This window comes from Muscardinus avellanarius (genome assembly GCF_963383645.1).
Source record: "Muscardinus avellanarius genome assembly, chromosome: 4".
NCBI classification, from domain to species: Eukaryota; Metazoa; Chordata; class Mammalia; order Rodentia; family Gliridae; genus Muscardinus; species Muscardinus avellanarius.
In genome coordinates this window covers 127,776,251-127,788,807 of record NC_137789.1, presented here as the reverse complement: position 1 = coordinate 127,788,807, position 12,557 = coordinate 127,776,251, and the positions used below count along the sequence as shown (strand labels likewise).

The 12,557-nt window shown below is 38.1% G+C and overlaps 1 protein-coding gene across 6 annotated transcripts in view; it reads right to left on the bottom strand.

The window, feature by feature from the left end:
• HELLS (helicase, lymphoid specific) overlaps positions 1 to 12,557 on the bottom strand; it is a gene marked incomplete at both ends in the record, with an annotated part of 35,020 nt that overhangs the window by 21,900 nt on the left and 563 nt on the right. For 5 of the 6 annotated variants that reach the window (XM_080694386.1, XM_080694389.1, XM_080694388.1 and 2 more), the window contains 4 exons: positions 319 to 383; positions 1,110 to 1,146; positions 4,747 to 4,803; positions 9,745 to 9,867. In XM_080694386.1, coding sequence (XP_080550512.1) covers positions 319 to 383; positions 1,110 to 1,146; positions 4,747 to 4,803; positions 9,745 to 9,867 — 282 coding nt within the window. Of the gene's footprint in view, positions 1 to 318; positions 384 to 1,109; positions 1,147 to 4,746; positions 4,804 to 9,744; positions 9,868 to 12,557 lie in introns of those variants that run through there. The other variant, XM_080694391.1, reaches the window with a different exon arrangement.

Sequence of the window (12,557 nt, the reverse complement as noted above, 5' to 3'; positions counted from 1 at the left end):
CTGGGATCAGAGGCATGCACCACTGTGCCCAGCAAATTTCTTTCCTTAAAAAAAAAATTACAAATTAAGGGGGGCAAAAAGGAACTTATAACTTAAAGACATCCAAGGGACACCTCAGCCAAATTCAATTTCTGTGCCCTCTTTGGATCCTGACGTGAATCAAATACATATAAAAAAAAAAAAGATTCTATTAAACTTGAAGACCAGCTTTTTTTTTTTGGGGGGGGGTACTGGGGATTGATCTCAGGGGTATTCTACCTCTACAACACACTTTACTCAATATCAAATATTAAGTTCCCTCCCCCCTCTTTCTTTTACCTCTTTTGACATGACTTCTGAAATATTGTATGATTCATCTTCTCTTGCTCTTTTCTTTTTTGTGACTATAAGAAAATCATTTTTGATAAGCAATTAAGAAAAGAATATTATAAACACATATTCTTTTTTTTTTTTTTGGTGGTACTGGGGTTCCTGGAAGCCCTTCTACATCTGGGCTACACTCCCAGACCTATTTTAACTTTTTAAATTTGGAAACAGGGTCTCTTAGTGCAGCTGGCTTCGAACCTGTGCGATCCTCCCGTCTCTGCCTCCCAAGCACGGGGATTACAAGCATGCGCATCACGCCCGGCTAAACACATATTCTTTAAAATTAAAACAAGAAAGCCAGGCACGATGTTTTAAGTCTATAATCCAAGCTACTAGGGAAGCCGAGGCCAGATCACAAGTTCAACACTAGCTCCAGGAACTTATCAAGACCCTGTCTCAAAATGAAAAGTGAGAGCCGGGCTTGGTGGCACATGCTTGTAATCTCAGCATTTGGAAGGTTGAGACAAAAGGATTGCAGTTCGTGAACAGCTTCAGCTACTTAGTGTGGCCCTTTCCAACTCAGTGAGACTCTGTTTCAAAATAAAGAATAAAAAATTAAGCTGTGGGTGTAATTCAAAGGTAGGATGTCCCTGGGTTCCACCCTCAGTAGTGAGAAAAAAAAAAAAGAAAAAGAAGGAATGGAAATATAGCTCCATGATAGAGTGCCCCTAGGTTCAATCCCAATCACCTCAAAATGAACAAATCAATCAATCAATGAATAAAACCACCACAACAAAATTTACCTGGATTCTCTTCACTTTCATCAACTGAATTTTTACCCTACAAAACAAGGATTTAGAAGATTAGTTTTAATAAGGACCTTTGGACCATTACACATTAAAAGGCACTGATTAATGTGAAAGAAATGTTCCTTAAAGTTCAACCACATCCATAATTATACAATATTACACTTACCTACATGTGACCATATGTGTTTCCCTACCCTAACTTGTTCATGATCATGTCTCTCTGCTTCTTCCCAAGGGCTCTACTCTACTGATGGTTTTTTTTCCTATTTAAGAAGATAAAATTTAAAAGTAAATATAGAAGGCCCTTTTATTATATACATCTACCTGCTTTTTTTTTTTTTTTTTATTCTGAAGACTGAATCCAGGGGCTTTCTACCTCTGAGCTTTCTACCCCGAATCGTCTTTTAATTTTGAGACAGGTATTGCTAGATTGCTGAGTACTGCTACGTTGCTAAGGCTGGTCGTGAAACTGATCCCCCTTCTTAGCCTTCCAAGTACTGGCAGTACAGGTCTGTGCCACTATGCCTGGCATCTACATACTTTAATTGTCTGTTTATTCTGAAAATATTCAATAGGGTATTGAAGGAGTATCATTTTCAATAAAATTCATGAGATAAGTATAAAAGTGTAAATAAGGAAATATTGATAGAAAATTATCTATCAAGAATACATAGACAAAGTTTTGGGGAAATCAAAATGACCAGCCAGGCGTGGTGGTGCACGCTTGTAATCCCAATGCTTGGGAGGATCGTGCTGGTTTGAAGCCAGCCTCGCTGGCTTAAGAGACCCTGTTTCCAAATAAAATATAAAATAGGTCTGGGAGTGTAGCCCGGAGGTAGAAGGGCTTCTAGAAACGCCAGTACCACCAAAAACAAACAAACAAAAAAGATAAAAAAGGAGTAAGTTCTTAAATTTAGCTTAAGTTTGATTAAGCTGGGCATAGTGGCACAAGCCTTTAATTCCACATTTGGGAAGCTAGCAGAGAATAACAGGTTCTAGGACAGTATGGTCAATTTAGTAAGACCCTGCCTCAAAATAAGAAATAAAATAGGACTCAAGGTGTAGCTCAGAGAAGCCAGGCATGGTGGTGCACACCTGTAATCCCAGTACTTGAGAGGCTAAGACAGAGAATTGCAGATTTGAAACCAGCCTCAGCAATTTATCAAGGCTCTAAGCACCTTAGCAAGGTTTCCAAATAAAATAGGTTAGGGAATGTAGCCTGGAGGTAGAATGCCCATGGGTTCAACCCCCAGTACCTACCCCCACATCATACCAAAACAAAACCACAAAATAGAACTTAAAGTTAGCAACTTTAGAACAAAACAAGGAGATGTAAGGGGAACAACAAAACACTGAGATAGAAAGTTCTCTGGGTCAAAGTGAAAGACATATGAAGTTAGCAGGCTAATGAACATGGATCTTATAAAATCTTCCTCAGAAACCAAGATATAGCCCCAGAATTAGCAAATGAGTAAAATATGTTTTTTGGGTTTTTTTTGGCAGGTCTGGGGATGGAACCAAGCTACACCCTGCCCTATTTTTTATTCCTTATTTTGAAACAAGGTCTCACTAAGTTGTGGAGGATCTCACTAAGTAGCTGAGGCTGTCTGCAAACTGCGAACCTCCGGTCTCAGCATCCCGAATGCTGGGATTACAAGTGTGCGCCACCATGCCCGGCTTAAAATATGTTTTTAATCACTGGTTTTGTTGAGAAAATAACGTGCAAAACTTTTTACTAGGTACTTAAACATCACCACTAACCAGTTTTAGACACAAATAGACTTAAAAAATCCTACCTATTTTTTCTAGTAACATTTTTATATTTTCTAATTAATATACGAATTCTTTTTTTTTTTTAATTAGTGGTACTGGGGTTCCTGGAAGCCCTTCTACCTCCGGGCTACACTCCCAGACCTATTTTTACATTTTTATTTGGAAACAGGGTCTCCTAAGCCAGCGCCATCCTCCTGTCTCTGCCTCCCAAGCACAGGGATTACAAGCGTGCGCCACCACACCTGGCAATATATATGAGTTCTGAAAATAAGTCTGGCATTATTATTAAATAATCTTCAGAAAATGATAGTAAACTGACACTATTTGTAGTAGGTATGTTCTAAAATATATTTATGACAATTATAAACCATTGCCCTAGAAAAACAAGTGGAACCTTCTGCAAGACTACATTTTTTTTTTTATCAACCAATGACTTCATAACTCTATAATGTGTTTCTGCTTAAAAACTAATTCATATATAGATTAAAACTGAACTCGGTGCCAACAGTACTATAACTCGTGCCTAAACAAAGCTTTTTTTGTGTGTGTGTGTGGTACTGAGGATGAAATACAGGGGCATTCTGCCTCTGAGCTACACCCCTAGCCCTATTTTTTATTCTTTATTTTGAAACAGGGTCTAAGTTGCAAAGGGCCTCATTAAGTAGCTGAGGCTGTCCACGAACCACGATCTTGTCTCAGCCTCCCAAATGCTGAGATTACAAGTGTGTGCCACCGCCCACTTTAAACAAAGCTTATTTAACATGCCTTTTTACCCCCACAAGGCACATTATAGCCATCTTGCACTTAACAAACACTAGTTAGCATTTTAGCACAATATTTGGAGGCTATTTTAAATAGCAAATCACCAAAACGCAAACAAACATGCAGAAATTGTGTCTCTTAAGAGATCATGAAAAGGACATGTTTGTATCATGAGAATAAGGTAAAGCACCCCAGGTCTGACCTCAGCTGGAAATGTGTATTTCCCGAGACAAAAATTTTTGCTGGTTTGCGTATGAGCATTTCTGTGAATCACCACAAAAAACAGAAATATTGATTTGGGAATTACATATAAATTTTAGCAGGTAGGCAAATTCAAAAATACAGAATCTGTGAATGAGGATTGTATTGACTGTATTGGCTATCCATTAACTCCTAGTATTTACATGTAAAATAGGGATAACAGTTACTTTAAAGCTATTTTTGAGAATCAAAAAAGATATAAGTAGAACACCTGACACAAAGTATTCAATAAAATTAACTTTTATTTTCTTTTTACTAGCATGAGCGTTTATTATAGACTCCAAAGAGCTGACCATTTATAAAATGTCCTGAAATATAACATTTGCAAATTCTTTCCAATTGAGTCAAATTTTGGCATGAGGAAAGAGTCCACAATATAAGAAAATGAAAGGGTCATATTTTGGCTCTCCTTTCATTTCTTAAATACTGATAAGCAGGTGTGGTTCTATTATTTGGGAAACTGAGACAGAAGAATCGCAGAATCGCAGGTCTGAGGATGGCCTCAGCAAGTAGTGAGACACTCAGATATCTAGCAAGACCATTTCAAGATAAAAATAAAAAAAATTGGCTGGGAGTATAGCTCAGAGATAGAATGGCCCTGAATTTAATCCCTAGCAACACACACAATCCATAAGCAGATTTTCATGTCATAAGCAGATTTTCATTGTTTATAATACAACTTGTAACAAAGATAGGTTAACAAAGATACAATTAAACAGATGATCAAATAAAAATATTCTGAGGGACTAGAAGTATAATTAAGTAGTAGAATATATGCTTAACATATACAAGGTTCTAGCACTTAGAAAAAATAAATCCTGGCTTGCCCAATTACCTTTGTAACTTTTAAAGATTCCTTTTTTCTCTCCAATTTCTCTTTCTTTTTCTGTTCCTAAAAGATATAAATCCAGGTAAAATATGTTAAACAATGGTTTTCAAAATGATAGAACACTAACATTAGGGACAAATGGGGTGACCCTTATAATTGCCCAGTTTACTACCTAAAGGCTATTTCAAAAAGCAAATAATGGTGGGAGAATCCAAATAAACCCCAAGTCTCTCTGATAAAGAAGATAGTTCATTTCCAAAGTCAAGCACCAAAGGACACTGCTGTATAAAACAAGACTTTTCTACACGTCTCCAGGCTGAGCACTGCTGAGTGCGTAAGTGTAAGGGAAATAAATAGCTGCCAGAAAGCAGAGGGCGGATCACTCTCTCTCCAACGAGAGTTCAGGAACAAGCTCACATTCCCTCAGGCAAAGGAGAAGTCCTAAAACACAGGGCATCAAGTAGAATATTCAGCAGGGACAAATCATTCCTACACTAAAAGCTGCATCTCAGGTTCTTAAAACTTAAACGTAAGACATACAGAGATTTAAATCATTTCCAAGAGGTAGTTAAAAGAACACCTGCCTTATAACTCTTTAAGCTATTTTGTGGTTTTCCTTTTATTTTTGGGGGGGAGGGGCACTGGGGATCAAACCCAGGAGTATTCTACCTCTGAGCCACACCGCCAGCCTTATTTTTTGTTCTTTTATTTTGAAACAGAATCTCACTAAATTACTAAGTAATTTAGTCCTCACTAAGCAGCTGAGTCTGGCTGCAAACCCGTGATCCTCGTGTCTCACTCAGTCTCCCAAGTACTGGGATTATAAGCATGCACCACCACACCAAGCTTGTTTTGTGTTTTTCTATTCGTAGTTTATTTTACCACACCAAGATTTTTTTTTTTTTTTTTCCTTTTTGCAGTACTGGGGATGGAACTCAGGGGCATTCATTCTACCTCCAAGCTACACACCCAGCCCTATTTTTTATTCTTTATTTTGAAATAGGGTCTCACTGTGTTGCAAAGGGCCTCACTAAGTAGCTGAGGCTTTCTACAAACCGAGATCCTGTCTCAGCCTCCCAAATGCTAGGATTACAAGCATGCGCCACCACGTCTGACTCACAGTAAGATTTTTTAAAGGCTTCAAATAAAGGAAAAAAGGGACTTGGCAAATGTAGCAAAGTCCCAAATGACAACTGTTAAACATGGGTTCTGAGGACCCAAAAGATTTACTGATTTCTCTCAATTTGAACAATTTAAGTCTAATTCCTTAAATCTTCATCTATTCTAGTAGGAAAACAATAAAGAATAAATACAATGTTATGCTATACCACATAAGTAACACAGGAAGAATACAAGAAAGTAAAGAGAGCTGGGCACAGTGGCTCACACCTTAATCCCAGTAATTGAGAGGCTAAAATAGAAGAATTGCAGGATTGTAGTCAGTCTTAGTAACTTAACAAGTCCCTCCACAACTTAGGAAAACCTTACTTTAAAATAAAAAGGGCTAGGGTTGTAGCTCAGAGGTAGAATAATGTTGAATTCAATCCAAAGCACCACAGGAAAAACAAAGGGCAAAGGGGTTCAAGAATCAGTAACTTAGCCGGACATGGTGGTGCATGCTTGTAATCCCAGCATTTGGGAGGCTGAGACAGGAGGATCCCGGTCCACGGACATCCTCAGCTATTTAGTGAGGTCTTCTGTAACTTAGTGAGACCCTGTTTCAAAATAAAGAATAAAAAAATTGGGTTCGGGGTGTAGCTTGGAGGTAGAATGCCCCTGGGTTCTATCCCCAGTACTGGGAAAAAAAAAAAATCAGTAACTCAGCCAGTTGGGGTAGTGCACACCTATAAATCCCAGTATTTGAGAGGCTAAGACAAAAGTGAAGGTTCCAGGTCAGCTGCAAGACCCTGTTTTAAAATAATTTCTTAAAAGGGCTGGAGGTGCCAGGTGGGTGGTACACACTTGTAACCCCAGCGCTTGGGAAGCTGAGACAGGAGGATCGCACAAGTTCGAAGCCAGCCTCAGTTACTTAGTGAGGCTCTCAGCAACTTAGTAAGACCCTGTTTCCAAATAAAAAACATAAAATAGGCCTGGGAGTATAGCCTGGAAGTAGAGGGCCCCTGGATTCCATCCCAAGTACCACAAAAAAAAAAAAAAAAAAAAGAAAGAAAGAAAGAAAGAAAGAAAGAAAGATAGAAAGAAAAGAAAAGAATAGAATAAAGGGGCTGAGGATATAGCTTGGAGGTAAAATGTCCTGGAGTTCAATCACTAGTACCTCCCCCAAAGTCAGTAATTTTACCTAACGTTGTCAGAAGATCTCACTGAAAAAAACATTTAAGCCGAGGCTTGAAGATGATAATGAAGTCAAGGAAAAGGGGTTCCAAGCAGAAAAGAGCCAGTACAGAGGCCAAAAACACATCTGGGAGAGGTATGAAAGGCAATGGGACCTGAGGAAGGGTGTCAATTTGTTTGCAGTCTTACAAGCATTATAAGAATTTCGAGAAACAACAACCTGAAAAGCAATTAATGAAATAACTTTAAAACACTTCAAAGCCAGGTGTGGTGGTGCACGTCTATAATCCTAGCATTTGAGAGGCTGAGACAAGAGGATTGAGGTTTGTGGACAGCCTCAGCTACTACTTAGTGAGGCCCTTTGCAACTCAGTGAGACCCTGTTTCAAAATAAAGAATAAAAAATAGAGCTGGGAATGTAGCTCAGAGGCAGAATGCCCCTGGGTTCCATTCCCAGCACCGCAAAAAACAAATAAATAAAGATAAAAATATTAAAAAATAAAATACTTCAAGATAAAATACTAAAGAAAATTCTTTACCCTAAATATATCTTTTGAAAACAAAGAAAAAAAATCTTTCAGACACATAAAAGCTTAAAATAAAATCACCAACAGAAAATACAAATGAATCTATAACAGAGAAGAGAATAGATAAGTGGTTATTTGCAGAAAGAAAAGTAGGTGAAGGTGTAAAAATAGGAATTGCAGGCAGTGGAGAACACCTGTAATCCCAGCCACTTAAGAGGTTGAGACAGGAGAATCACAAGTTCAAGTCTCAGAAACGTAGTAAGACCCTGTCTGAAAATAAAAAATTACAAAGGGCGTGTGCCAACAAGCCTGTAATACCAGTACTTGGGAGGCTAATACAGAAGGGTGGCAGGTTCAAGGTTAGCCTTGGCAGTTTAGTAAGACCCTATCTCAAAACAAAATAAATAAATAAAAAGGCTGGGGATCTAACTCAGAGATAGAACACCCCTGGTTTCAATCCATAGTACCAATAAACAAACAAACAAACAAATAGTTGGGGGATCTGGAGATATAGCTCAATGGTAAAGTACCCAAGGGTTCAAGTCCCAGTACTTGGGAGGGAGCCAGAGACTGGCAAGATAAATCACTTGGAATTGATGGAAATGCCCATTATCATGACTGGGATAGCTTATTGGGTACATTCATATACCCAAACATAAAACTGCACATTTTTAAATATGTGCAGTTTAGTGTGTGTCAATTATACTACTATATAAATACTTGAAAAACGTTATTTTAAAAATGAAATGCTAGCTGGGCGTGGTGGCGCACATTTGTAATCCCTGTGGGAGACGGAGGATCGAGCAGGTTCAAAGCCAGCCATTTTGGCTTAAGAGATCCTGTTTCCAAATAAAAATATAAATAATATGTCTGGGAGTGTAGCCCGGAGGTAGAAGGGTTTCCAGGAACCCTAGTACCACCAAAAAAATTTAAAAAAATAAAAATAAAATGCTGCCAAGCATGATGGCACATGCTTGTAATCCCAACATTTGGGAGGCTGAGACAAGAAGATTGAGGTTTGTCGACAGCCTCAGCTACTTAGCAAGGCCCTTTGCAACTCAGTGAGACCCTGTTTCAAAATAAAGAATAAAAAATAGAGCTGGGGGTGTAGCTCAGAGGTACAATTCCCCTGGGTTCCATCCCTAGTACTGCCAAAAAAAAAAAAAAAAAGAGAGAGAGAGAGAAATGCTTCTGCAATAAAAAGAATGACTCACTGATAAAACTCATCATCATGAGTCAATCTCAAAAATATACTGAACAGAAAATACCAAAATACAAAATAAGTGCATACCTATGTGAACACTGAGATTAAGTCGACAAGGGGCTCCCTCCCCACTTCAGGACAAACCCTAAGTTCCAAGTCATTTTACATGTGATTCTGATTATGACTTAAAAGTTCCTTCTCCTCAAGTTCAATTAAATGCTTAGAGGAGCTCATAAAAAGCAGAGAAATATTTACTTATATTTAATTGTTTATTTTAAATGATATTACAAAAGATAATGATAAAATTTGATAGAGATGAGTAAGATAATCACAAGGAAAGGGACATGGAAGCTTCCATGTCCTCTCCAGGAATCTCCATTTGTTCTCAAACCAGAAGTTCTGCAGATCGTGTCCTTTTGGAGTTTTTGGAAGGTTAAGCATGCATGATTAAATGGTGGGCCCCTGGTGATCAACACTCAGCCTCCCTCTACTCCCTAGAGGTTGGGAGGTGGAGCTTAAAGTCCCAACCATAGAATCCTGGTGACCAACCCCCACTCAGAAGCTACCTAGGGGCAGTGAGCCAACAGTTAACTAATTAGCATAAAAAAGACAAATCACTTTGGGGATTCCAAGGGTTTCAGGAATTGTATCCTAGGAAATAAGAATGAGACCAAATACCTATTTCATAATATCATAATACCATGATTCTATTTATGTAATAATCTAGAAAAGCAATACTGATCCATAATGACAGAAGGCAAATCAGTGGTTCATGTTTTTCACTGATGGGAGAACTTTTTGGAAGAAAAGTACTTAACTTGAATGTATCGATGGTGACACATCTATACATTCACTGGCCAAAACTGATCAAACTATAAACTTGCGATCTATGCATTTTCCTAAATGCAATTTATGCGTCCACAATTATGTCTTTAAAACAATTTCTAAACTATATCAACTATAATCAATCACATATACATACCTCTAACTGCTGCTGTTCCATTTTAGTCAGTAAAAATTTGGAGTAGATATTGCTTTTTTCCAGCAAATGTTGAAGTCTACGGTACCGAATTTCTGTGGACTCCCTGTCCCAAGACAAGCGAGCCTATCCGAAGAGAAAATTTCCATAATTACTAAAGTTTTCTGACAAACCTTAATTTTTTACATGAAGTTTAATAAAAATGACTGAACACCACGGCTTAAGATATTTCTTGAAAGTAATGAGAAAAGTTTTTTAATATTTACTAAAGGTATTTTTATTTTCCAAATCTGACACTAGAATAAACAACTTGGAACAACAACAACAAAGAATTCAGATTAAATAGGCACTCTGGTAGACATAGCTTGGATATCAACGTACTGAAATTTCTGATGCTAGACATAAGATTTTTTGACACTGACTAAATTGAAGATACATTAAAATAATGTTTAGCCGGGCGTGCATGCTTATAATCTCAGCATTCAGGAGGCTGAAACCGGAGGATCGTGGTTCACCAACAGTCTCAGCTACTTAGTGAGGCCCTCCTCTGCAACTTAGTGAGAGACCCTGTTTCAAAATAAAGAATAAAAACAGGACAGAAGGTGTGGCTCAGAGGTCAAATGCCCCTGGGTTCCATCCCCAGGAAAAAAAAAAAAAAAAAAAACCCACTATGTTTAAACTTTGAAATTAAATTCAAGTTGATTTTTTTCCCCCTTTTGAGATGGGGCCTCACTTGGCCCAGGCTGGCTAGGCTAAAAAATCCTCCTGTCTAAACTCCAGAGTAGCTGGGACTAAAGGCGTGTGGCACTGTAATTGGCCTGGATTTTAGTTTTTAAACAACTAAATACTTCAAGAAAATCTTCATTTTTCCACTTTTATTTAAAGGAATATTAGAATTGTGATGTGTGCATGTATGTTTGTATCACTCTCAATCTCCTTATGGGGTATAATTACACTGTTCCAATAAAAGAATAAAAAATAAACAAAAAAGAACATTAGATTTTAACCTCTCATTGTCCAGGGACTAGCTCTTCTAATTTCATAATTTAAAACTGTAGTTAAACCGGGCGTGGTGGCACAGGCTTGTAATCTCCAGGCTTGGGAGGCTGAGACTGGAGGATTCTGCCAAAGCCAGCCTCAGCTGGTTTAAGAGACCACGTTTCCAAATAAACATAAAAAAAAAAAAAAATAGGTCTGGGAGTGTAGCGCGGAGGTAGAAGGCCCCTGGGTTCTACACCCAGTACCACCAAAACAAAACAAAACAAAAAACAAACAAACAAACAAACAAAAAAACCATAGTTAACTGGGTGTGGTGGGGAATGCCTGTAATTCCAGTACCTCGGAAGGCCAAGGAGGATCTCAAGTTCATGGCCAGCCTCAACAACGGGTGAGGCCATTTGCAATTTAATGAATCCTTGTTGAAAAACAAAAAAAAGTGGGGGTGGGGAGTTACAGAGGTAGAACACTCCCTTGTTCACTCCCCAGTACTCAACAGGCTCAATCTATTGCTGTAAATGTTAAGTACTTAGTAACAATGCTGAGTTATTGTTGATATAAAATTGCAGAGCCACCCAATTCATTACTTGGCTTTGGAGTGCATTATTTCCCAATTTAAGTAGTTTTATATTTATGCTAAATTAATTCAATATTAAATTATTGTCGTCAGGCATGGTGGCACACGTTTGTAATCCCAGCATTTGGTAGGCTGAGACCAGAGGATTGCAGTTCATGGACAGCCTCAGCTACTTTAGTGAGGCCCCGCGCAACTTAGTGAGACCCTGTTTTAAAAATAAAGAATAAAAAATAGGGCAGGGAGTCTATCTCCGAGGTAGAATGCCCCTGGGTTCCATCCCAGATCTGCAATAAATAAATAAATAAATAAAATTATTGTGTATTTTTCGAGAGAGGGATACAGGTAGGAAAAGAAACTCTTGCCGGGCCTGGTGGCACGCGTTGTAATCCCAGCACTTAGGAGGCTGAGACCAGAGGATCGCAGTGTGCAAACAGCCTCAGCTACTTAGTGAGGCCCTCCGCAACTTAGTGAGACCCTGTTTCAAAATAAAGAATAAAAAGTAGGGCAGGGAGTGTATAGCTCGGAGGTCGAATGCCCCGGAGTTCCATCCCCAGACCGGCAAAAACCAAACAAACAAAAACCTCTGGAGACAGCCTAAATTCAAATTTGCCTTCAACACTTACTGTCTAACCAACTATCTCACTTTTTATTTATAAAATGGGGATTATTTAAAAAATTTCTATAATGGTGTTGGTAGGGCAAAGAAAAATCAACAGGCAGTACATTCTATCAATCTTCAGATGCAACAATCAAGGTGCAGGGTTGAGCTTTTGAGCACTGAACAAGAATTCAATTTTCCAGAGGTTAAAAACTGCTTTTAGTAAACTTGTAAAAAAGACTCTCTGTACCAGAAAACCACAACACAATAACTTGTCATTGAAAATGTAGACCACATTTTCGGGTAAAATTTTTTTCTACGAAAAACAAAATGCAATCGTTTCGGTTATTATTTAGATGGAAAACAGTAATGAACTGGAAAGAATCATTAGATCTCGATTTCTGCAGAACCTTTAACTGATGCTCAATTAGTACCTTAACTCTATATATGATGACAAACATGATACTAATTAAAAAAGCAAAAAAAAAAGATGACGAAAGAAAAAAAATCATTATTGATTTGGAAATAATTAGAAGGGCCAAACACGTGACGTGAAATACGAAAAGGATGACCACTTGATGATATTTCAAGCCTACGCTTCATAAAACCTACCATTCAAGGCACCAGCAAAATTAAAAAAAAAAA